At 42.6% G+C, this 26531-nt stretch overlaps 1 protein-coding gene across 1 annotated transcript in view; it reads right to left on the bottom strand.

Moving 5' to 3' along the window:
- ttn.2 (titin, tandem duplicate 2) overlaps positions 1–26531 on the bottom strand; it is a 228210-nt gene that overhangs the window by 155617 nt on the left and 46062 nt on the right. Inside the window, exons 33-48 of the mRNA XM_017309405.1 lie at positions 25908–26076; positions 25110–25341; positions 24575–24859; positions 24372–24497; positions 23472–23660; positions 20800–20850; positions 6007–9831; positions 5016–5294; positions 4186–4749; positions 3717–3998; positions 3346–3624; positions 2988–3269; positions 2631–2909; positions 890–1177; positions 507–785; positions 127–408 (exon numbers count right to left, since the gene is read on the bottom strand). Of these exons, the coding sequence (XP_017164894.1) occupies positions 127–408; positions 507–785; positions 890–1177; positions 2631–2909; positions 2988–3269; positions 3346–3624; positions 3717–3998; positions 4186–4749; positions 5016–5294; positions 6007–9831; positions 20800–20850; positions 23472–23660; positions 24372–24497; positions 24575–24859; positions 25110–25341; positions 25908–26076 (7691 nt within the window). The remainder of the gene's footprint in view (positions 1–126; positions 409–506; positions 786–889; positions 1178–2630; positions 2910–2987; positions 3270–3345; positions 3625–3716; positions 3999–4185; positions 4750–5015; positions 5295–6006; positions 9832–20799; positions 20851–23471; positions 23661–24371; positions 24498–24574; positions 24860–25109; positions 25342–25907; positions 26077–26531) is intronic.

The following is a 26531-nucleotide window of genomic DNA, read 5'->3' as shown; positions in this document are numbered from 1 at the left end:
CAGAAAACTGGACTGAATAAGTATAATACAAAGTTTAATCTTTGACTGAAAGTTAAATAAATCAAACTATCTTTATTAAAACTGCAATTAACCAACAAAACTCAGGAGATCTGTAGATGAACCAACCTTTGACAGTAACTGTACTGCTGCACCGATCACTGCCTGCTTCACTTGATGCAACACAGACATAATCGCCACTGTCCCCAGTTGCACAGTTCAATATTTCAAGAGTTGCTTCTACATCAGACACACTGATTGTATATTTAGGACTGGAGCTGATCTCCATCTCATCCTTGAACCATTTGAAACTGATGACCGGACTGCCTGACACTTTGCACTCCAACCTGATGGAGACGCCACTTGTGACGAGCTTGGTCGCGTCAAGCTTTCGTACAAACACAGGAGGTTCTGGGAGAAGAGGTTAACATTAATTAGAGGATACAAGGTTTGTAAGTGTCACTTCAATGTCAGGGATTTAAGGACGCAGATATAAGGAGGACAAGAACCTTTCACAAAGAGAACTGTGGAGCAATCCACTTTTCCAGCATCGTTGGACACTTGGCAGATGTATTTAGAGGAATCACTGGGTTTCACAGAGTGAAGCTCCAGAGTGCTGGAAGAAGCATCTTTCTTTATAAAATAAATGCCTCCAGTTACAACCTCTTTTTCCTCTTTGAACCATTTAACAGCCAAAGGAGCAGTTCCAGTGAAGGCTGCCCTGAAGGAGACTTTGGCTCCTGGTATAACGTCCTGGTTTTCTGGTTTCTCTGTGAACTCTGGGGGCTCTGGAGGCCATAAACAAAAAACAAATAGTCTTGTCACGTTAACATGAAATTCTTCAAACGTCACACAAGAGAAAGAAAGGGAAAATAAGACAAAGACTCATAACCTTTGACGTAGAGCGTGCCACTGGTTTCTTTAAAGCCAGCCGAGTTGGTGGCTTTGCATTTGTAAACTCCAGAGTCTGCCTTTTCCAGCCGACTGACCCTCAGTGTGGCAGAGCTATCTTTGAACTCTGATTGAAATTTGGCTCCCAATTCTATTTCCTGGTCATCTTTGAACCAAACAATGGTCATGGGTTGGGACCCAGACACCTTGCAGTCCATGGACACATCATTACCAATGTTGCCGTCGACTCTTTTCAGGGACTTGGTGAAAGTAGGAGGCATTATCCGATCTGGTAGTTGAAGAAAAAGTACCTCATTTATAAACACTGTCGTGTTGCTTCTGTAAAGAGTTGTTCAACTAAACCCAAGAGAAAATGATATGCTGGACACTGTCTCGTAAGTTCAAAGTATTTATACTGATTTACTTTCAGATCACAGTCATCAAAACCAACTTCCTTCTACATCTGCCATGGAAAACCAATCCAAGGCAAATGGACAAAGAGTTTAATTTATATTGACTAATGTTTTGATGAAGAACAAGTCATCAAAATGGTTCAGAACTTTGCAATTTGCCTCTCAAAATCAGTAACTTTTGAGAGGTAAAAAGTGTTGCTTTCTAATAACCTGGTACACAGAGTCCTTCATAATGTTTGGTATTTATTTTTCTAAGCTTCCCCACTCTTCTTTCCTGTGTGACACATTTCAGACATGCTTAAAGTGCACATTCCACCTCCCCCAAGTAGAAAGTACAACTTTTTAATCACAGTCAAGCTACTTTGGACAATTGGTTTTCCAGATACTTGTAATTGCTGGGCTGTTTCATTGCTTTTTACTGTGATATGGAACATTTCTATCCTACGGAGTCTGTAGTTGTTCAACATGAGAAGAAAAGCTGAACAAATGAAAGTTAAGTCAAGATACTATCAAACTCAAAAGCAAAATCAAAGGTGCAGAATCTATTTAAGAATAAGATCTAACATGGTGGCCTCATGAATCGCAAAGGAAAATCTTCACTGCTGCCATAAGAAGAATCATCACTATGGTAATGTAAGTGAACATTTGAGAATCAGCCTGCAAAAGGCAGCTGTCAGAGACTACTGTCCACAGACAGTTCCAATTAATCCGTTTATCTAAAAATGGGTCATGGGATTTGGGACAAGGAGGAAAATACTAAAAGCCCTCCCTTTCTTCAGAGAAGTTCTCCAGTCCATTTTGGGGGATCCCAAGGTATTTTCAAGGCAGAAGGGATATGTCGTCTCTCCAGGGGGTTTGTGCCTTCATGTTTCTTCACAAAGGAAAGTGCAAGGGAAGAGAGCTAACCGACTGGACAGGTGCCTGCATTAGTGTAGAAGAGACTTTTATCTGCCTATCCCTTTCTTGATCCGTCCTACAGTCTCTCATGAACAAGACACAAAGATACATGAACTCCATGACAACCCAAAAGGAGCAACTTCTTTAGATCACAGTTGAAGTTCAATGGAGAAAGATTCAGGAGAAAATGAGAATTTGTGTTAAAAAAATCCTAATTGTTTATGTGGCATCTTGTTCCAAGAGTGAGACAGTTTTGCAAAATATAGAAGTTGGTGTGGATAGAGCCTCAGGACAGTATTGAATGGTCATGTTAATCATGTCTGAATTATTTCACACTGACAATCAGAGTTAAATTCACAGAAGAATGGATCAATGTCCCAAACATTATGAAGGACCTATATATGTACATAATTTGTACAACAGTATGCTAACCTAAGACAGTGACTGAGCATGTGCACTGGTCTTTCCCGACTTTATTGGACACTTCCATCTTGTACTCTGAAGTGTCTCCTTTCTCCGCTGTCAAAATCTTCATGGTGGCTACGTTGTCCTTCAATGTCATCTTGTATTTCCGCCCACTTATCATCTCCTTCCCATCTTTGAACCACTTCACTTTCAGCTCTGGGCTTCCAGAGATTGTACATTCCAATGTGGCTGAGTCCCCTGCAGTCACACTAATGGACTCTGCAGGTTCTACAATTCTAGCAGGTTCTGGTGTAAGACAGATTAGGTGATTATTAAGAGAAAGAGTTTTATACAATGTCATCTGCATCAAAGATTTTCCCTGACCTTGCACAGTCAGAGTGGCTTCACATTTTTGCTGCCCAGCCTCGTTTTCTGCTTGGCATGAATACTTGCCACCATGGCTGATGGCCACTGCTGTTATAGAAAGGCTTGCAACATTGTTCTCAAAAACCATCTTGATATTTGGATCATCATCTCTGAGTATTTCAGAGTCTTTCATCCATTTAACAGTGATGGGAGCTGAGCCCTTTATGGTTCCTTGTAGCTTCACTGCATTTCCCAACACTGCTGTAACACTTTCAATTCTCTTTGAGAAAGATGGTGGCTCTACAAAAACACGTAACACGTTAAATCTGAGTTCCGGGTGCAGCACTAATCCTCAGCCTTTAACAGGTTTACCAACCTTTCAGCTTAGCTGAGGCCTTGGTGGTTACCTTCCCCACATCGTTGGAAACGACACACTGATAATCTCCAATGTCTGCGCTTTCAAAGGTCTGGATCTCTAGCCTTGACAAAGAGTCTTGGGARATGATTTTATACTTATGATCAGCTGTGATGGGCTTCTTATTTTTTAACCAGCTGATTTCAAAAGGAGCCGTTCCTGCAATCTCACACTCCAGCTGAGCTGCTGCACCTTTCACAGCTTCTAYGGTCTGCAGATCTTTTCTAATGGATGGAGGCTCTAAATGTCAAAAGATTAAAAGTGTGTGGGGTTAAAACTAAAATTTTCTGAACTRAACACAGAGAATCATGTAAGTCTCTCTCAGAACAAACCTTTAACAGCAACCACAGTGCAGCAGCTCTCACTACCGGCATTATTCGACACTTCACACGTGTAACTTCCACTGTCTGTCACCAGAAGGTTTAGTATTTCCACAGATGCAACTCCGTTCTTAAAGGTGATTTTATATTTCTCTCCATCACTAAGCTCTCTGTCATTCCAGAACCAGTGGATGTGAAGTTCAGGTGATCCTTTAACGCTGCATTGTAAACGTGCAGCTGCACCCTGCTTCCAGGTAAACTTAGGTTCCATTTTCCTGACAAAAGCAGGGGGTTCTGAAAGAGTGTTTGGAGACACTGAGACTTAAAAACATTATCAAAACAGACACAGAAGAACATCAGCAAAAAAAAACAAAGACAAAAGGCAAAACAAAGGACAACATTGCAACACATTAGCAGCAGCTTGCAGTTCAGATAGACCACCAAAAGTTTTTACCAGCAGTGATCACCTGCAGGTTCTTACCTTGAACTGTTACCACAGCCTCACAGGATGAGCTCCCAGCCTCATTTGTGGCTGTGCAAACATATTTCCCAGAGTCCTTGACCTTGGACTTGGGAATCTCAAGAATTGCCACCTTATCCTCAAAGGACATCTTACAGTCCATGCTCAGGTGGACTTTTTTGCCATCCCTGGTCCAGGTGACGGTCACCGCAGTGTCCTCATCCACCTGGCACTCCAGTTTTAGTGGGTCATTGACAGCAGCTGATGTTGGTTCAAAGGTCCTAACAAAGCTGGGTTTTCTTATAACTGTAAGCTCTGTGGTAAAAGTAGCAGTGCCGACACTGTTGGAGGCCTTGCACAGGTATACTCCCTGATCAGTCAACTCGAGACTTTTAATGTGAAGAGAATACTTGTTCTTTTCACTTTTTATGACATAATTCCCTTCAGATGCGATGGCTATGTTGTCCTTGTGCCAGACAACCTCCATTGGTGAAGATCCAGTGAGTGAGCACTGGAGAACAGCTTGTTTGCCCACAAATAAGGTCATTGGCTCTGGTTTTGAAACAAACACTGGTGGATACATCTCTATGGAAAGCAGGTAGGACATACACAGCGTTTAATAAGAAGCACAAAAACATCAGAAACAAACCAAACTTTGAAACTTAGTGAGGGATGTGGATTCAACATTGAGGACATTTTAAACCTCTGCATAAACATGTTGGGTCAGAATCAAACAGCAGCTTCCAAACCATACTGAGTCACATTAACACAGAACATGAATATAATTCTCTCTCTCTGTCTCCAACACAAACATGCATAGAAAATGAAAAAGGTTCCCACTGGGATCTTACCAGTCACGATGAGCGAGGCGGTGCAGCTATCGGAGCCGTGTTGGTTCGAAGCCTTGCAGGTATATTCACCGCTGTCGGCCTTCACAGGATTCAGGAGCTCCAGTGAAGATCCCGTGTGGCGGCTGATGATCCGGTACTTCTCACTYTGTTTGATTTCAATGTTAGATTTGTACCACTTGAAGGTCACGTTCGGCGCATCCTCGGTTTCGCAGTCGAACTTTGCATGGCCTCCAACGTTGATCTCTACAGGGTTGATTTTCTGCCTGAAAACAGGTGGCMCTGAGGCACACACAGAGACAGTGAAACATAGACGTTAGTTATGACATCCACAGCTTTTGTTGTAAGTAAAAAAAAAATGACAGGAGCATGAAAGGTGGAATGTACAGCAATGGTGGAAGGCAGTTCAGCAGTGACTGTGGAGGAGAAAAGAGCAGGAACATTAGCCCCATGTTTTCACAGAAGGTTCTCATGGGGCTAGGGTTCAAGCTGAAAAGAGGAAAATCTTTGTGAAAATGATGCAATGCCAAGTTGAAGCCCTCAAACATGCAGAAAGACTGGCAATGTAGCAAGAGTGAACCTATATATACTGTGACAGACAAACCTGTTGATTCTTGCATGCCACAGTGATCCTAAAAAGGCTGTGAAATGTCCTAAAGACCTGTGACCATGAGAATCAGCACTGAAAGATGGTAATAGACCACGGGACCACAAGGTGGTCTTTGCATGGCTGTGATGACCCTGGTCTTTAGGACATAAAGATCAAGAAATGATGTGGAACAAACAAAACACAGTGAGTTAGTACAATCCAGTGCCCATGCGGAACCCTAACAGTGCTCATGCTGAGMAATGAAATGGATATAAAACCAAAGTGATAAATACAAAGTACTTAAATGAGAGACACTTGGAATGAGGAAATTCATGTGAAATATTAGTTGCTCATAGAAAATGGATGGGTGAATGAATGGTACATATATTTCTCCTGTTAGCAAACCTCTTGGGACCACAGTGAGTCTTGAAGATGTTGTTGTCCTGCCGGCTTCATTCTCAGCCTCACAAACATATTCTCCTTGATGTCTCTCCTTGACAACTTTGTTGATAACCAGTGAGTATGTGTCATGGTCTTTGAAACACTTGAACTCTTTGCCAGATTTCACCAATTGGCCATTGAAAAACCAGCTTACTTGTGTTGCAAATTTAATGGTTGTAATAAAGGTGACTTCACCATCTTCTTCAATAGCCAAGTCCTGTAGGGAGGTGACTATTTCAGGGTATTCTCTCTGCTCTGGTCTGGATAATGTGACTTCCTCTTTGTAGATCTCTTCCCTGTGCTCCTGCTGGATGCTTACATCTAGTGTTTGCTCAGTGGGGATGGTGGCAAGAGGCAGAGCAGTAGTGACAAAAGCTGCTCCCACTTCTTTTTCTTTACTTTCTACCATTACAGACCTCATTTCTTTTCTTGATACCTGAACCGACTGTTCAAAGGCCACCTGAGTCTCTGTGGTTATCTTGGTCTTAGATGAGATGGACTTTTCTACCTTTGCTGTCTTGGATTCTTGAACTACAACCTGCCCCTCTTCTGCAGCACATTCAACTGTGACATCAGACTCAATCTTCAGTGCAGCAGCCTGAGATTTCGCAGCTGTGAAATCTAMTGTACTCTCTGCCACACGCACAGACTCTACCATTGTAGAAAGCATTTGTTCTGACCTGGCTGAGGAAACATGAGCCCTCTGGGGTTTGTCTAGCTGCAGGGTGCCTGGTTGCTCTGAGGTAAGAACATGAGCCTCCTGGTACACAATAGAGTGGAACGCCGCCTGGAGTTCGGTCCTGAGATCAGCCTTTTGCGGGTATTCACCTTCAAAAGCTAGTGTGATCTCCATGGGGGCACCTGTTGTTGTGATCAGATATGTAAACATAGACCGTTTGGGTTCTCGCTGAACTTTGACCTCCTGCACTTCCACAGCCTGTAACTTTCCAACAACATCAGCCAGTAGGACTGGCTGGTCGCTGGCAACAGCAGACTGCAGTGCCTCTCTGAGCTGATGCCGTATATTCAGACTGGAAGGTTTAGGGATTTGAATCACAAACATCATCTCTTTGGGGAGAGCAGTGCTGTCGTTGGATTCTGATGCCATTAGGGACAGTTTTGGTTGTGTGCTGACTATAACTTTAGTCGACTCAGACTTGGAGATCTCTTGAGAAAGCTCCCCTGTCAACACTCGCTTCTCATCCATCACTATCGACTGCCTAACGGACTGACCCTCTTGGATCTGAACAGCAAAGTCCTGTTCTGCTGCCTCCAGAGAGATGCTGCTCTCAGTGGAGATCTCCTTCTCTTCAATATGGACTGGTTCAGTGGGCATTTTAGGCTCTGTGGTTGATAGACACTTAAACTTGTCCACACCTGACAGAGTTTCTGTGTGTCCCTCTTCTAGGACCTGACTGTCTGCTACACTGGTGACATGCATCACATTCCAGCGATCTTCTTTCTGAACTAAAGCTTTCTGGTGCTTGAGATCAACAGTAATGGGGGTCTCCTTTGGCAGCTGCATGGGCTGGTAGGAGACCTGGAGGATTTTCTGAGGCTTGGGCTCAGTTCGAATGTTGGACTGAACCCCGGTCACTGACAAATCTAGCTCTGCATGGTAATCTGCTGTGAGTTCTCGTCTTTCTTCTGAGACAGCTGCATGGCTCCTTGATTTTTCATGCTTCTGTGTTGCTACCTGTTCATTAGGCTTTTCATCTGTGAAAATGCCCTCTTTCGGCAGCACCTCTACAGGCATTATTGACTGGAGATGCAGCACAGTCTGAGCCTCTTTTTGGGGTTGAATGGCCATCGAGCTGGCCTTCGCTTCAAACTCTGATATGTCTTCACAAAAAACAGTTCTTTGCTCATCCTGACTTACAGTGTGCAGCAGGGTGGGACTCTTCCTGGTATCTGCCTGCTCAGGTGCTGGTTTTTCAGAACTGAAGCTCTTTTCAGATGAAAGGAGGTCTTGGTCTGTGATGACCTGCAGGTGCAGTACCTTACCACTTTCTACATGTGACTGAATAGTCACTTCCCTGTCCAGACATGGCAGTTCTTTAGTCGGCTCAGCCTGCAGTATTTGCCTTTCTTCAGCATTTAAAGCTGCCTTCATTATTCTATCTTTAGAAAGCTGAGCTGCTTCTTCAGCAGGCATCTCCATTGAGAACCCTGTCTCCTTGGAAAGAGTTTGCTTGGACTCAYTTATTGAGGCTAAAATGGGCTGACGCTGTTCTTTCTTAATGGCGGATTTGACAGCAGATTCTGCTGTTGATAGTTCAGCTGTGTGGCCTTCTTCCATTACTTGTTTCTCTGTAGACTGAGCTGAATATAAAATTTTAATACCTTCCTTCACCCTGTAGCTCTTCTCCTGCTGTTGTCCAGGGATATCCTCAGACTGCTCTCTTACAATAGCAAGTTGCGACTCTACCTGATGCCCGCTGACCAGGTGTTTGGGTTCGGAGGTGGGTTTGACTTTAGCAGGCTGCCTGTCATGCAGAAGCTCTGTGCTGACAGTTGAAAGTGGGGTGAGCTCCTCTGCCACAGCAGACATTAATTTTGATTGTTTTTCTCTTGCCAACTGCAGTTCAATGACCTCAGGACTCTGAATGCGGTCACAGTGCTGCTCTGTGAGGCCCTGACTCTCTTCCACAGAGGATGTAAATGCTGCCATGTGAAGCTGCTTTCCAGGAACAGCTGATGCTTGAGGCGGGTGAGTGGGAACCACAGAAACCCTCTCCTCTATCTCATGAGTCTGAAGCACAGCTGCCTGTTGGGTCAGTGTCTCACGATGGATGGTTGCAGCAGAGATGTCAACCTCCCCAAGCGAGGCCACCTGCTCACTAGGAATGATCTTCCTGTCTTCAGTACCAATGGTGTAAACCATTTGATCTGATCGGGTTTTGTCCTGGCCTGGAAGGCTGACCTGATACAGACGAGACTCTGTCGCCTGTTCTGATACTGACACCTTATAGGATTTTTTCTGAACCACGGTCAGCTGATCCTCTTTGTGTGAAACGGAGACCGACTCCCTAAACACAACAAGCTCAGCACTACAGTTTGCCTCACCAAACTGGTTGGAGGCTTTACATGTGTATAGGCCACTGTCTTCCTGTTTGACGCTCTTGATATTGATTAGGCCAGATCCATCTGGGTTGGCTACTATGATGCAGTTTCTGCTGGGCTGGATTTGGAAAGCCCCTTTCAACCATTTCACATCAGGGACTGGATCTCCTGTGGTTTTGTAATTAAAATAAACTTCCCCTCCCTCTGAACATCTAACAGGTTGGATCTGAACAGTAAATGTAGGTGGTTGACCTGTGACCTTAAACATTTTCTCCACCCACCTCTCTGCTTGGCTGATGTCAGGCTTTTTCACTTCTAGGTATGTGGTGCATGTTGTCTGCCCAAACCTGTTGGTGGCAGTGCACGAGTACTCGCCCTCATACTCWGACGTAACTTTGGTGATCACCAATGTGTATTCCTCCTTCTCCTCTACCAGCCTGTACGCAGAGGAGCTTTTTATCACCCTACCATTGCGAGACCATTGAACAATTGGCTTTGGAAAGCCGGACACCTTGACCGTAAATCTGGCTGTTTCCCCTGAGGTTACGGCTGCTGGGGATAGCTGGCTGAGGAAAACTGGCTTCTCTTTTTTCTTCTCTAAAGTGGAAGAGTAACGTTTGGGTTCTGGCTTGAGTTCAAGTGTTTTAGATTTCTGTGGTAACTGGACACCAGTGTAGAAGGTTTCCTCTCGTTCTTCCACAGTGGTGATGGTGGTGCTAGAACGCTCTGTCGGGAAATATTGAGCAACACTGAAAACAATGTCCACAAATAAAACCTTATCATTTTACTAATTAACTCACAAAAACAACTCAATGCAGTCCATAGCTACAAAAATTGCTCAATATGTATGTGATTTATTTGCACCAAGTTTTGAAGGTTGGAAGAACTCAAGTAGAGTGAAAAGGACAACCAYGTGACAGCTGGTACAGCAGTTTTTGACTCCTTAGGTGTACTTTGCAAACAGCTTTTACACATTTACAAGTGATTAGAATGTTCTAAAGTTAAGATTTCTCAAACAATATTTTTATGCTTCYTGTAAAACTCAGAGGATCCGGATTCCTTTTCACAATTTAACATCCAGTGTAATATTAATCTAAACTAACTTTCACTTATCAGTTACACAGCTAAGATATAACTTTTAGGTATTATGTTTCACTAATGTGAGGATCATCAACGCTACTAGGACAAATGACGTTACTTATATGCTTGCACAAATACAAATGACTAATTAGGAGCTTCATTTTAGTTATTGTCTTAAATTCACCAGTAAAAATAATTATATAAACCCTAACTGGTGAATCATTATCGAGTTTTTCTTTGAGAATATATGGGGGTTTGTTCAGGATTTAAAGCTGAGCAAATTTATGATTYAAGTTGCACAAAAAATTGGAAACTTAATTAGGCAACACTTTATTTGACAGGGTGAGCATAAGACTGATGTGACACTGCCATGAATATGACATAACACCTCTCATGAAGATGAGGGGGTTTTCATGAATGTTTACGACTGCTGTCATGAAGTGACATTTGGTAAATAATGACAATTTCTATGCAACGYTGCATTAAAACTTGTATTAAAAGTAAATTAAAACGGTCAACTTTGCATTATAAGTATTATTATTTACCGCATGACACTTCATTATAACAGTGGTAATGATTCATGAAAACACAAACCATGACCAGACTCAAACTTTACATCAAACCTTTTATTATATAAACTCTGAGACAAACTGACATCTGTACAAATAAACCACACATGTTCATCACAACACCAGTTTTTTGTTTTTTTCTCTCGTTATTGAACACTCATASACTACCAACATTACATTTATTTACAAAACATCCACACAGTCATTTTCTAAAAAAAAAAAAACAATGTTTCACAGTGTCCATTTTTAAAATAACTTATCTTTCCTTTTCATTTTCATCTTGATTTATAATTCCACCAGAAAAAAAAAAATCATACACAGGTAGTGAAAGCCTCAACCCCCCCAAACAAATCCACATTAAAGGCCACTCAAACTTAACTARCAAAATAATTTCAAGTCAGCAGTASAGAACATTTGAGTTTTTAAATTTATTTCAGATAAGACTGTTTTTAAGCTTTAATTTTAATATTATTGAAGATTAGACCAATTTATAGATTGACAACAGTAAGGCTTATGAGTAATAATTMTAATTTAACAAATATAGTCTATTTATAATTTAAGTCCTTTCAAATGAAGTCCTGTCAGTATTTTCTGAATTGCGTCTTTAATTTCAAAAACATATATATATATGTATGTCTGTAAATACTGTAAGAACAAGGAACTTAAAGTGAACAAAATATCAAATTTCTTTTGTTTRCTGCATTGTTATTRCAGACATGCTACATTCTACCAATAAAACTAAACTTTTATTACATGTGACTGAGTGAAATGCTATAGTAGCAATTTCCTTCATATATAGTTTGAAAAATAATTTAAACAGCATAACTTCAACATTCAATCAGTCAAGCTCAAAGAGTTAAAGAAAACATAAACCAAAACTTTTCGATCAAAGAAACTAATATTGTCTTGTGTTTAACATAAAGAACAAAAGATCAACTTTCTGACTTACAAGGACAAACACTAAAACTCTGTTTTCATMATCAGTACAACAGACACTCTGCTACATGTCTCAGCTTTTGCTTTTAAATCAGTCCATATATAAGGCAGTGAAGCAAAGAGGTTCTCAGTTTATTCCATAACCAAAAGTTGTCGTCACACAAATTTGTGACTTAAAAAAAAAAAAAAAGAAAGAAAGAAAGAAAGAAATTTTTAGCTAATTGATTTTAGTGCTAGTTATGGTAACCAGTAGTTAGCAGTGTAACCACACTGCTAAAAGGTTCTAGTTTGAAATCCTGACCAAGGTTTTGTTTGGAATTTGKTAACTTCTGTTTCCTCTTGGTTACTTTTGCTTGGTGAATCTTTGTGTGACCAAACCTTACAACCTTAATATCTAGAAAATCTTCAGCAGTGCTGCTGTTTCTATGCAGCCAGCAGAGTTTTGGATTAAACATTTATACTCTCCAGCATCACTCTGAGTCACGTTGGTAATRAGCAGATTGAAATGGCCAGCACTTTTCTCCTGGATTATACATCTGCTGTCAGTGACCAGCTCTCCATCTTTGTACCACTGAGCTGTGGGGTTTGGTTTGCCGCTGACCAAACACTGGAGAATGACAGGGGTCCCTACAGCTGCAGTTACGTTAGTCAGTGGGATGACACATTTAGGGGGGATTTCGGTCACCTGGAAGTGAAAGCTGCACATATCCGATGACTTCCCTTTAAATTCAATTTTTTCATCCTTGGCTGGCTCAGCAAACACATCAAAGTTAACACTAACATACTTCTGCCCTTGCTCACTGGTTTGATGGTCAGTGTTGGCCACCAACCTCACTGCCCGCTGTGACTCATCAGGCTCTTGCTCAAACTCAAACTCAAGTTCGATTTCAGACACCTGTTCACCATCAAACGACGTGTTTCCAACCATCAGGTCAAACTTCTGGGGCTGTACTTTAGCACTTCCTAAGGACACAGCGGTCAGCTCCCTGCCTCTGGTCTTCCCTGAAAAAGCCTTTGCACTTATCACCACCAGGGAGGCTCGACAAAGAGTCTCCCCAACGAGGTTTATCGCCCTACAAGTATAAACTCCACTATCCTGAGTTGTAACTTTACAGATCTTCAGGAAGTGGTTATCTCCATCGGAGGAGTGCAAGTATTTCTTTGTATTATGTGGAATTTTCTTGTCTCCTTTAAACCAGGACACAATTGGAGACGGGATTCCCATGAGAGAGCACTCAAACATAACAGTAGTACCCTCTGGGGTTTCCATGTCACAGATTGGGTTGATAAACCTTGGAGGCATCTCTGTGACCTCAAATGCTATTTTCAAGTCATCATGCTCCTGAGTGACAAAATCCACAGCACCCTCCTCATAAATACTGGGTAACASATCCAAAGATATGACCATGCTCTTGTTGTCTGCTGTGTACTCAGGAATGGTGATAATCTTAACCTGCTTCTCAAACTCCTTTACCTCATTTTCATCCAGTTCTACCTCTAGCAGAATCTCCTGAGGGGATGGAGAACGAGAGGAGTCATTCTCCTCCACATCAAACTCCATCACATGCTGATGGGTGACAGCAGGGGGTGCTGGCATGAACCTCACCTCCTGTGATACAACCACCACCAGAGCAACACTTCTGGCTTCCCCAACATAGTTCACAGCCTCACAGATATATTCTCCCTGGTCAGCCTTAGTGACATTATGAATCAMTAACGTGATGTTATCACCATCTCTGTCCATTCTAACTCTATCGTCTGCCACCAGCTGGGTTTTATTGAAAAACCACCTTACATCAGGGGAAGGCAGGCCAAAAACCTCAGCATAAAATGTCAGTGAGTCGTTTTCAAATACTCTTTTCTTAATGAGAGGTTTAAGGAACGCTGGAGGAATTCCCTGCACTTTCTCTTGAAGGGTGGCCGGTCCTAGTGACCCTTTGCCCTGTGAGAGAAATCTGCTCTCATCCAAGCTTACGCCACTTGGATTGGTTTTAACACCCTCATCAGCAGGAGAGTTGAGGAAATGAACCGGTGAGACAAACTTCTCGGTGGAGTCTCCCGTTGAGGGTCTCTTGTGATGTACTGGAGAGAACGGAAACTCATCCGGTGTCATAAACCCACTAGGTATGTCAGAGTTTGGAGTGTGAAAGGATGGTGGTGACTTGAGAGTGTGAAGGGACTCTGCGATTGGTTGAGACACCTCGGTAGAAGAGCCTGGGGTGAAAAACCTTTCRGGTACCTCTGCTATCTCTTCACTCATAGTGCTACCAATTTCTATGGACATCTCAGACTCGGGGGTGAGTGGCCTACCCCAGTCTGCTGGAGGGTTGTAATACTCGTAWACAGCCCCGAAAGTTACTTCCTCCTCCTGCATGGAACCTGCCGCCGCTGCTGCTGCCCCTCCCTCAGACTCAGCTGCCACRGATTCTTCAAGAGTATCTCCTTCCTGTTCCGGTTGAGCAGCTAGTACATCAGGTGGTTTAACTTGGGTGTTTGTGTTTCTCATAATTTTTGGGGGTTCAGGATTCACATGAACACCAGYTCTACCAATTTTAGCTCTTTTTTCAATTTCATCTTTTTCTCCAGTGACAGCTTTCTCCGATATTCCTGTTACATCAGTCTTTGAGTCTGGCATACTGACAAAAATGCCACTGTCCATAGATGGTTCTGTGATAGACATAAATTCTTCAGTACCACCTAYAGCCTCCTCATGTATTTTCTCTAAAACTGATCCCTCTTTGAACCTTTTGACCTCCTCATCCATGTCAGTTCCACCTTCAACCAATGTCTCARTRACGTCAGCTGCATCAAGACAAAAAGATGCTTCCAAACCCACATTTGGGGGTGGAAACTGCCTCTCAGTCTCTAAATGTCCAGAAATCGTTTCAGCTGTTACACCTTCCTCAACAGGCACCCTAACAGAACGTTTCATTACAGGAACCTTCTCAGGCTTGAAAGGAATGAAACTACTGGTTCTGTCAAATGGCTGTTGTGTCTGATTCCCAATCATCTCGACATCACCAGTCTGTGTAGGATCTTGGACACAAACTGGTTTCTGTGGCCTTGGTCTCACAAGCTGTGGAGACTTCTGCAGCTYCTCCACGAACTGTTTCACACCTGCTCCTCGTTCAACATCAGTGACCTCAGAGGTATCTGACACTACAGGTTCAGTTGCTTCAGGAACATATGGATTTACTGATATAGCAGGTTCCTCAGACACCCTGTCAAGTCCGAGCACTTCCTCCTTCTCTTGTTGGTCTAGGGAAATGGCCACAGCAGGAATAAACTCTTCAGGAAACTGTGTGTCTTTTCTTTGCTCCTCAGGTGAAGGAGGTGTCATTAGAGAAACTGGTGAGTCAGACTCAAAAGCCTGTTTGATCTGAGAAACTTTAATTATAGCAGCAGAACCCTGAAGACCACAGCCTGAAAGTGTTGGGAGCTCTTTGGAAGGAGAAAATCTGGATTTGGGGGCTTTGACATCCATATCTGACAGAGGAGGTGAAATTAGAGGTTTATCCTCTGTACGAGAGATGGCAGGCACATGCACAGTGGCAGGTTTCTTGAAATCCTCAGTTAGTCTTGCAGGAATCTCGCCTACTCTTTCAGAGGAAGAGATATCTTCTCCCTCCGCAGCTTCTCCTTGCTCTGAAAATTGCGCAGGATCACGGATTTGACCTGACACCTGACAGATGCTCATGACCTCCCCAAGCTTATTTTTAGCTAGACATCTGTACATTCCAGCATCTGTGCGTCTAAAACTGTAAATATAAAGTCTGTACATTTTATTATCTACCTCTGCTCTGTATTTATTGGCCGCAGCATCAAGGCAAGTATTATTAAAATACCATGTGGCCTCAGGTGCAGGATCACCAGTGATAACGCACTCCAACACTGCAGTGCTGCCCTCACGACAGGTCACATTCTTCAATTCAGTCACTACACAAGGGGCTTCTCCAACCACATCAAAGGAGAAGGTAAATTTGTGCTTCAAAGTCTGAGGTGTTCCATCATCACTGGGAACCTCTGGAGTTTTCTCTGGCAAAGCTTGAGGTCTGTCCTCACCGMTGTCCTCAGACATTTCAGGGAGAGGAGTAGCAGCTGTAATGCGAATCTCTACAGGTGAGGACGTGAACGATTCATCTGACAATCGACGTTTGTGGACCACAGTTTGGGGAACTTGCAGCGTYGTCTTTCCTGAATCTATGTAGGTCTGAATCTCCTGCTCTATGAGACTCTCCTGACCCCCCAGCTCCTCAATAACTACCACTTCCTGGGTGACACCTGCCTTTTTTGATGCTTTCTTATCCAAAATCTCAAGAGTACCACTGCAGATTGATTTACCATGCTTGTTGGTTATGATGCACTCATAAGTCCCCTCATGATCTGTCGTTGGATAGAATACAGTGAGCTTAGAGTTGTTTGATTTGATCATGATGTCATAATCTGGGCTGTGGTCCACTGACTGGCCATCTTTGAGCCAGCTAACAACAGGTGGAGGATCACCCTGAAACTGGCAAGTGAACTCTGTCATCTCACCAGTTTTAACTTTAAGTGAAGATATTTCTTTTAAAAATACCGGGGGTGAGCCTGGAGAATCCATATGCCCTTGTTTAACCCTCTGAGACTCTGGAAGTTTAATCTCCTTCTTTATAGCAGCTTGTGCAGAACTTCCTGCTCCAGTTACTCCAAGTCTAACTGAATCTTCACTTTCTTCAACTTTCTCTGTACCTGCTAAACGTTTCTGTTGTTGCCATCCACTACTCTCTCCAGCAGTTTCTACCTCCTCTTTCATCCTTCGCTTATCCCTTACATCTGTCTGGAAACGCTGGTGGCTGGATTTATCCGTGGTCAGACTATACTCCTCCCTGCTCCTCATTTTCTCTGATGCTCCACCCACATCACCTGATTGAAGAGCTTTTTCATTAGCAAAAGGCGCAGCCACCTTAAGAGGTGAAGTAGTGCCTCGGAGAGRAATCTGGGTTTCAGAAGACTGTTTACTTTGTGCAGSTTGTCGTTCAGTGGAAAGTCTTGCATTTGGTGATAAAGCATGGAGTTCACGGTCCGTCGGAGGAAGATGGGGCTCTAACACAGGCCCAGGCTGTTTGCACTGACTGTCCAAAGCCCACTCTGACTCCAGCTCAGACACTTCCTCTTGCTCAACAACATCTTGCTGCCATTTCAGGATACGCTGAGCCATTGCTTCTTCCTCGCTTACAAAGTACTCACTGTCCRTCTGCAGTCTGGTCTCGCGGCCCTCTGTCGGCACTTCCTCAGCTAGCGGCCACTGAGGAATATCTGATTTCTGATCTTGGAAACCTGCTGGAGCCGAGGTGGTTGGCAAATGCTCCTGAGCTGTTTGACCAGGAGAAATCCTCCTGCTGTGGGCCAAAGTGGGCTGCTGAAATGTCGGCACAGCAGAGGTTTCTGGGAAGATTCTTCCAACCTCAGGAGTCTTCTCAGCCTGGAACGGAGGATAACGCTCTGCCCAGTCAGACTCTAGCTCCACTGGCTGCTGTTGCTCCATCAGAACATCTTGTTGCCATCTCATGATTCTCTGAGTCAGGGCCTCCTCTTCGCTGACAAATTTCTCACTCTCCAGTTCTGAGATGTTCTCTCGTGACAGCTGGAGCTCCCGTTCTTCTTTCGTCTTCTCAAACAACTTCTTCTCTGTTCTGACTTTTGTTCTAGGTGACTGAACATCCTCCTCTTTTGCTTTACCTTTTATTCTAGGTGATTTTTGTGCCAGGAGTGGAACCTCTTTTTCCTGTTCTTGTATTGGGGTTTTAATTCTGGCTTTAGGAGAGGGTGCAGATGTTACTTCACGTTCTGCTTTACCTGCCACTGTTACAGGTTTTGGGTTTGGATTTGGTAAATTAACTACATCTAATGGTSYTCCTTTCTCCATCTCCTGCTGAGAAGAAATTACCTCSTCAGACATCATGTACTGATTATCTGCTGGTTGAGGCAGATCAGTTTCAGGGTGAAAGGCCTCTTCCTCTGACATTYGGACGCCTTGCTGCCACTTCCTGATTCGCAGAGCCAGAAGTTTCTCCTCGCACTCCATCCTTTCAGCCTCCAGACTTTTCTCATACTGATCCCTCAGAGACTCATCTGGTTTATCTGCTGGTTTAACTGGATCAAAAGAAGCAGATTTATCKACGTCCAATCCTCTGACTTCTTTTTTAGGTGATTTTGGTGGTGCCACTTCAAACTCTAGAGGCCTTGCCTTCAACATGGGAGATTTGTGTTGAGGGGAGATTTGTGAGGTGGGTGTGGCTTCAGTTCCYTCAGTTGATATTTTCTCAACCATCTCCTGCTTCATGTAAGGGTGCCCTGTAGGTTCCATGTATTGCATTTCAGCTGGCAGAGGAACATCAGTTTCTTCGTGAAATGTTTCTTGCTCTGACATCAAACTTCCTTGCTGCCACTTCCTGATCCGCAAAGCAAGAAGCTTGTCCTCACACTCTTTTCTGTCAGCCTCTAAGCTCTTCCCATACTGAGCCCTTAATGATTCCTCCTCATAGAACTCATCTCCTTCAGATGGTCCTGGGGCTTCAGATATTACCTCCTCACTAAAGACAGATGCTTCTTCTTGAACAGAAGTCCTGGTTTCTTCAGTTTTGTGGAGCAGCTCAAACTTTGCCTTTGCCGTTTCCACCTTGTGCTCTTCACTTTCATCTGCCTGAGACTCACTGGCTTTTTGATTCTCCAGTGTCTCTGTGAATTTGTCACCAGACTTTCTTTCTCTCTGATGTGTTGTGTCAACTAGCTCACCCTTCATGATCTGAATGGCTCTTGTTCTGGATTGAGGCTCAAACAAATGTCTCTTTCGAGGGTGAGAAGGTTCCTTGGTTAACTTTTTCTCACCCTGATTCAATGTTCGGTGCTGGACGTCAGGCAGAGAGGTGGGCTTGACCCTCAACTTCTCCACATACTCTGCGTAGCTCGACTCACTGGCGACTGACTCGACCTCAAACTCAGAGGAGGACATGGTGGAAATAGAAAGCCTTTTCTTTTCTTTCACTGCTTTCTGCAGGGTTGTAAGCTTTGCTCTGACCTCATTGTGGAGGCTTTCTGTGTCACTGAACCTGTCACTGTATCTGTCGCTGCACCTGTCACTGAACTTATCACTGAATCTTGCCCCAGTGCGCCGGTCACAGTAGATATCACTGAACCTGTCGTTAAAACGCTCAGACCTGTCAAACATGGGGGGAGGAGACGGAGCGCGCTCAGAAGCAGTCTCTAAACGTTTGGATTCCTTCTCTGATGGTTTGTCTAAAGAACCCGTACTAGATCTGAAGTACACAGTTCTCACTAAAGCACTTTTGGATCGGGATCTGCCCTGGTGGACTTTGGACATTTTGTCAAATGGAGATCCTACACACCTGAGATCAACTCTAAACTTCCTCTCCTTCCTCTGCTCTGCCAAGTTGTCTACACTCTCATGGGCCTGGACAGAGCGCCGAACAAAGCCAAGGTAGTTAGCGGACTGCTCTTCCCTAAGCGAAACCAAAAGTGACGCTGTGGACTCAGCAGAACCTTCTGAGTTTAATGCCATCACCTTGTAACTGCCGGAGTCTTTCTCCCTGATACTGTCAATGAAAAGACACGTAGTGTGCATGTGCATCTTACTGTCGGTACAGATCCTACGTCTGCGTTCCTTGGGGATAGATCTATTGTTATGAAACCAAAGAATAGTCGGCACAGGACAAGCGATCAGTTTACACTTTAACTCCACGGGTTCTCCCTCCAGAACTGACTGAAACCTGAGTTTCTTTGTGAAGGACGGCTTAATGTTCTCTGTCCAGGAGCTGATTGACGAAGTTCTGCTTGAGCAGCGATTAGCTGATACCAAGCCGTGATCGAGGAACTCCTCTGTGTCAGAGAAAGCTCCACGGAGATGTCGGYTGCCGCTGAGCTCAGTGATGCCGTGTGCTTCTGCAAACAGAAACAGACGACAGTCAGAACGGCACGAGGTCTGGAGGTAAAGGGACGAAAAAGATGATCTTTAATGGAAATATTAAAATGCATGCTGGGAGTCACAATGCCATAAAAAATAATTTCACTCACCATATTTGTTCGAATAAACGCAAGACTTGATTCTTTTTAATAGAAACCTGCAGGAAGTTTTGATCCTTCATCTGTGGAAATTTCTTCAAAACATAAATTATTTTATTATTGTTAAAACATGACGGCCAACATCCGCTTGTTTTCTCTCTGATGGTTGCGTTTTTACTTGAATGTTCCTTACCTGACTTGCAGACAGGAGAATAAACGCCCTTTCTAATCCTTAACAGGAAATGAATGAAGCACAAGCTCTCCAATACATATTTTTGATTTCAGAACATTAAGAATTGAAGCCGTAAAATTGGGCGAGAAAGGCGTTTATTCGAACTAATATAGTTTGACTGGTGTTATTTTGGAAGCAAACCACAGGAATCACATCCCACTATCTGCAAGCCAGGCTAGGACATATTCTGCAGGAAGAAGGTATCAGTCCCAAATGCAGAAGGCCTCTATATCTTTTAAAGGGCCTTTCAAGTATTTCAAAGAGCTTTAAAAGATACACATCCTGCACCTTTTACTTGGAAATACCCGAGGAACCTTCATGCCAAAATGACTTTCTGGATGCAAAGTCTTTAGAAACTGGAACAAGCAAGTTTTGTCAGTGCTTTCCTGGAGGAAACCATGGGATACCATCATAATAAAAGAGCAGATGATACAAACAAGTATTTTTCCATAAAAACACATAAATATGACATGCAACTGCAGAAAATAAGATTTTTTTTAAAGGGACAGTTCAAMATTTGACTTGTTTCCAAGCTGTAAGTGCAATCTGCTGCTGCAGGACAACTYTGACCCAACCAACCCATACAGCATGCATTTGCACATCAGTTTCTCTCATCAGGACCTTCATGGCGTCTCCACAAGAAGAACATCTCAGAACCATAGCTTATGTCAGAGTTGACTGCTGACAGACTACTTTTACAGTGAAAAGTCAGAGGATGTAACTGGAAACGTGGTCAAACTATCCCCTTTCCACTGAATCATCTTCTCAGGTGTGATCGCAGTAATTGTGACTGATATGGCCAGAGAGGCAAGGTCTTACCTTTAACTTCTTCTTCAATTGTGGCTTCGATCTGCTCCCTCACAACAGTCACTGTGGAAGAAACAGACACCAGTTTATTGTTTATCCATTAGTTTCTACATGCCTTTGTCACATTTCTCGCTGTTCGGGTTAAGACTGATGGAATTCATCCCTGATCTGGGATAAAACCAAAGTACCATAACCCAGCCTTTTTGTTATTATTACTGGCCCACTTGTCAAACTTGCAAAAGCACAACATTTTACCAAGTATTTCTGTCTAGTTTCAAGTGCAAATATCTTAGTACACTTGAAATATGACAAAACTAACTTACAAGTAACTTTTCAGCAAGGTATAGGAGCGTATTTTAAAACAATTCTTGAACATTTATTTTAAAAAGTACTAGGTCCATTGGCATTTCACTTATTAAAAGACATTGTGAAATAATTTGCCAATTGAACTAGAAAATAGCCAAAAATACTTACTAAAGTTTTGTTTTTGAAGTGCGCTCAAATTCTTAAAATTGGCTATTTTTCCTTCTTCTAAAACATAAACCCTGAGGACCAAATATTTCTTTGCTGCCTATCCAGTACAACTATAGCAGACTAGAYTGTTTAAAAATAGAGCAGTGACAAGACAATTTATTCCACAAAAATTACAAAATGTTCTGGCTCAAATATCAGTTCCTAAAAACCAAAACGAACTTTTCCAAAATCCAACAAAGTAAGCAGAAATCCCTGCTCACTTAAATGAGCAATGAAGAAGCACAAGCTGGTGTCCAGAAAGGAGGAATGCAAGAAAGGGAAGTTTTTCAAAGGTAATCAGATTGGTAGAAAAAAGAGAAATGAAGATCCGTTCCTACAGGAGTGACAGTGAGGGTAAATGCGTGAGTTTTACTGTGGAGAGACAAAGGAGGAGCATGGGTGAAGGGATTGTTCCTGAGAGGAAAAGTGAGGAAGGAGGAAGTGAAAACTCCAGGATTCAAACAAACACGTGAATTTGTGAAAGAAGAGGTTCGACTTTGTGATGTTAGTCAGAGATGAAGAACGACTGAGGGATGTCCCGATTATCACATTTTAGAGCTGCACCAATCAGTCTGACAAAGATCAAATCAAAATTTTCTCTTAATTGGCTCTGATTGGTTGGTCAATAATTCTACCAGTTTTCCTAATTAAATACATAGAAACTAAGAATTCCCACCATTTTGGAAACCTGTCCATAAATTTAAAGGGTACCTATTATGCAAAATTCACATTTAGCCCCTTCTTGTGCTTCCATTTGTGTCTCAACTGCTTCTAAAAACAAGTGATTAAAAAATATATTAATTAATTTAAAAAAATCACCCATTAAGTTAATGTTTTTTGGTGTCTGGAAAATGATCCGTTTCAAAATAAATAGGCACTGCCCGTTACCTAGTGACCCCTGCGGAGCTCCACCTGTCATCTAGCAACCCAAGCTGACTCGTCACATTCTTGTTGGTTGTGCAGCAGGCTCTACTAATGCTTTTCAAAGACATGTGGTTGTATAATTGCACATCTGTTTGCAGCCATGTTAACATGTGAGTGGAAGTTGGAGTTGGAGGACGTGGTCAGCAGCAGCTTACTTGGATTTAAAGTGACAAGACATCCTAAAACGTCTCATTCTGAAAAGAGTTGAAAATAGTCAGAACTGACCAGACTAAGATCCCATTTTCCAAGAATGATTTTATGCAACAAAATGTAATAAACATGTTTTGTGTAGCCCAAAGCCCCATCCTAACCTGTCCAAGGCAGCATAATAGGTCACCTTTAATACAAAAACAAAATTTCATGTCCTTACTATTGACCGTGTTTTCAGATTTTCAGGGAATTTGCATTGCAAGATAAAAAAAGTGGAAAACCTAGAACTAATCCTGTCCATCTTGGAAGCTTTCATCTGCTTCGGGACATCCTCTCAGACTTTTATTTTTAGAAAGAGTGCCTCAATCTTGAAGAAAGAAAAACGTGACGATTTAGGGGGGAGTCTGGCTACAAACCAACACATCCAGGTGTTACCTTCTTCCTCTCTGATAACGGTGAGGCTGGCCGAGCATGCAGCCTCCCCGGCGTTATTCACCGCCCTGCAGGTGTACTGCCCTGCATGCTCGGAGAAGGCGTCCACTATGATGAGTGTGGCGATGTTCGTCACCTCATCGAAGTGGAACACCACGTTCTTGGAAGGTTGGACCGGCTGCCGGTTGTGGAACCAGCTGATTTCCGGCTTCGGCAGGCCAGATACACACGCATGAAAACGGGCCACCTCCCCGTGTGTCACTGCGCAGCTTGTGACTGGTTGGATGAAAATCGGCTTTTGGCCAACTGACGGTTTCTTTAGGCTGGAGACGTGCCACTGAGGCTCGGTTGAACTGCTCACTGTTTGAATTTGCCCTGAAACGAAGCAGGTTCAGGGGTCGTTCTTTATTTAGTGAAAATTTCATCCCACTGATTGCTTTGCATCAAACCAAAGAAATGAAAGTCTTTTTAACAACAGACAGACTCCAGATCAGAATCCAAATCAGGATTCATAAAAAAGCTCCTTTAAACTGAACTCAATACAACCTCAGATGAATAACTTCTGACATTTTACACAGATGTTGAGACAAAACCAAAAAAAAGTTCTGCCTCAGATATAAATCAAGCATTTGTAGCTTTCATCATCGTTTTGATGAAAAACTCACCGTCCAGTGTGAGAGTGGCAGAGCAGGACACTTTCCCGGCGTCGTTTGTGGCCACGCAGGTGTATTCCCCCTCATCCTCTGGGTAAACTCTGGAGATCTCCAGCTGACAGCTGTCGTCAAACTGAGACATCCTGAAGAAGTCTGACTGCTTGATCTCTTTCTCCTTGTGGAACCAGCTGATCTTCACATCTAAATCAGGAGAGTTTGTTCAGCTACAAACTAAATATTTAGTTTTGCAAGCTAAATACTTAGCTTAGAGCTAAATGTTTAGCTAATATTCAAAGTCACTTGCATGTTGCCAAAAGCCAACTATGACAGTAAACCTTTTGAACCTTTAAATAAACTCCTAGTGAGGCTGACTGACTACAGATTTTGCCCATGTTTCTTCTTCATTGTTGTTTCTTTTACACTCAATGAGCAACTTTTCAAGTTAACACAGAATGAGCTATTCTATATTTTAAGTTGAAATACAAATTTTCACCAAAGGATCTAATATCTTCCAAACAAAATACTTAGATTGGATTTAACTAAATATTTAATTTGATAACAGTTTTTAGAATAGAGCTAACTGGGACTCAATATTTAGCTTGCTAACTAAACATTTAGTTTAATAACTAAATATTTAGCTTGCTAATTACATTTTTATTTGCAAACAAAATATTCAGCTTGCCAACTACATATTTAAATTTGAGCTAGTTAAATATTCAGCTTGCAAACTACATACTTAGACTGGAGCTAGATATTTAGCTTGCTTATTAAACATTTTGTCTGAAACTCTTGCATTTAATAAATTAATAACAGGGTTAAATATGACTTAAGAAAAATAAACCCCCATTCTTTCTGTTATAACAGTCTAAACAAACCAAATTATTAATGTTAAATTCTGAAATGACTTCTTACCGTCTCCACGGACTCTGCACTGGAAGTGAGCGGATTCTCCCTCTCTGGCTGAGGTGTTGGAGATGGGTGAGATGATGACGGGCGGAGCGATGGGGGCAGCGGAGTCTGGAGACACCACCTCTGACACTACAGCACACAAACCTGCATCAGACTCCATCCGCCATGTCTCCATTCTGCTCTTCAAGCAGGACGTCGGGTCTTACCTTCCACATTTAGCGTGGCGGTGCTGGTGGCCGTGCCGTAGTCGTTCTTCGCCTCGCAGTTGTAGATGGCGGCRTCCTCGGGGAATACTTCGATCAGAAGCAGCGTGTGCTCGTTGCCGTCGTGAAGGAACTTGCACTTGAAGCCCGGCGACAGAGCCTGGGAGTTTTTGTACCAGGAGACTTGCGGTGGAGGAACGCCGCTCACCTGAACGGAGAAGCGAGCCGGCTTTCCYGCCTCCACTGACTGGGGCTCCATGTGACGGAGGATCTGAGGAGGCTCCGGGACTGGAAAGTAAAATGTTTGGTCCAGGGTTAATGTTGTTTAGGGTTTAAAATTACAGTTTTCTTTTATTTAGTTGTGACTTTCTGTTCTAATTCAGTTAGTTTTGATTGGTTTTTAAGTGTGTTTGCTAGTTTTATTAGTTAGATATTGTTTAGTTTTTAGTTTTTGGAGCAGATTTTGCAGGAATATCTTTCCATATTTCCAAGATACAGTTCTCATCTACATCAGTTTWGAACCTTTTTCTCGACTTACTGTTGACTCTCAGGTGCATGGTGCTCCTGTTCTTTCCGGCGATGAAAGTATATTCTCCAGCATCACTCCTGTARGTCTCAGAGATGGTGAGGCGGTGCAGCTTCCTGATGGCAACATAGCTGAATCTTTCCTCCACAGAGAACTGGATCTCCACGCCGTTCCTCAGCCAGCGTCCTTCGACGTCGTCCTCATTCACCTCAAACTCAAAGGTTGCTCTGTGTTTCTCAAGAACCTGACGGAGGCACGGGAAGGGTGAGATTACTGAAGAAATATCATTGTTTCTGGTGTAAAACTATAAAACTGCCTTACTATTTTATAGTAAGGCAGTTACTATACTGCCTTTAAGTGGAGAAATAAAAGTACAAATAAACAGACAAAAATGTACGCTGGTAAAAGTATTACACTAATAGTTTTACTTGAGTAAAAATATTACTCAAGTAATATTTTTACTTCAGTAAAAATATTACTCAAGTAAAATACTCAAGTATTTTACTTGAGTAAAACTACTTATTGTATTGAAAGTAAAAGTACTTGTTGAGTACCATTAACTTGATTAAGTCATTGATTACTTTCAAACTAATAAACAAATAAAAAAATGCAGTGTGATGTGAATGTAATGTATAACGCAACACATTACTGGAATGCATAAGAATGTAAAGTATAGATACTTAATGCAAAATGTAGTGGAGTAAAAGTTGAAAAAACAAACCACGATTAAATCTACTTAAGTAAAATACAGATACAAGAAGAAAGTAGTTAAATACAGTCAAAAAGTACTTGTACGTCACTACATCCTACCATGATTTCGCGCTCTGCAGGTTCAGCGATGCGGACGTCACGTCCCTCTACGATCAGCTGGGCCTTGGAAACGCTGGATCCGGCCACGACTGAATACTCTCCAGCGTCTGACATACGAACCGTCTGGATCATCAGACGATGGACAAACTTCTCGGCTGTCATTACATACCTGTGAATAAAGCAGGTAAAATGATTTCCAGCTGATTTTAACTTGGAATGTTYCTCCTTGAGATGAATTCAGAGGTTTCATTTGGGCTGAACAATAAATAAATATCAACAGACAATACGTCTTATGGAGCATTTAATATGAATATTCACTGAAGCGCACAGAATTCTGGGTGATGTAGGCAGAAGACGGCCAGCTTAGCTAGGTTGGTGGAATCAACTAACTGACTCACCCTATGGGTGCGTTCACACTGCAGCCTGAAGTGACTCAATTCCGATTTTTTTTTTTTTTTTTTTGACGTAATGCGACCTGTATCCGATCTTTTCATGGCAGTGTGAACAGCACAGGTCGAATTCTTTGTCGAACGTGACCCATATCCGATACGTATCCGATTCAAATGCGACCTAACGTTCAGGTCGCATTCATCCGAACTGAACGTCACTGATTCTCATCAAATC

This window comes from Poecilia reticulata, linkage group LG2 (genome assembly GCF_000633615.1).
Source record: "Poecilia reticulata strain Guanapo linkage group LG2, Guppy_female_1.0+MT, whole genome shotgun sequence".
Classification (NCBI taxonomy): domain Eukaryota; kingdom Metazoa; phylum Chordata; class Actinopteri; order Cyprinodontiformes; family Poeciliidae; genus Poecilia; species Poecilia reticulata.
Note: the sequence above shows the minus strand (reverse complement) of the source record. Positions and strands in the feature narration are given on the sequence as shown.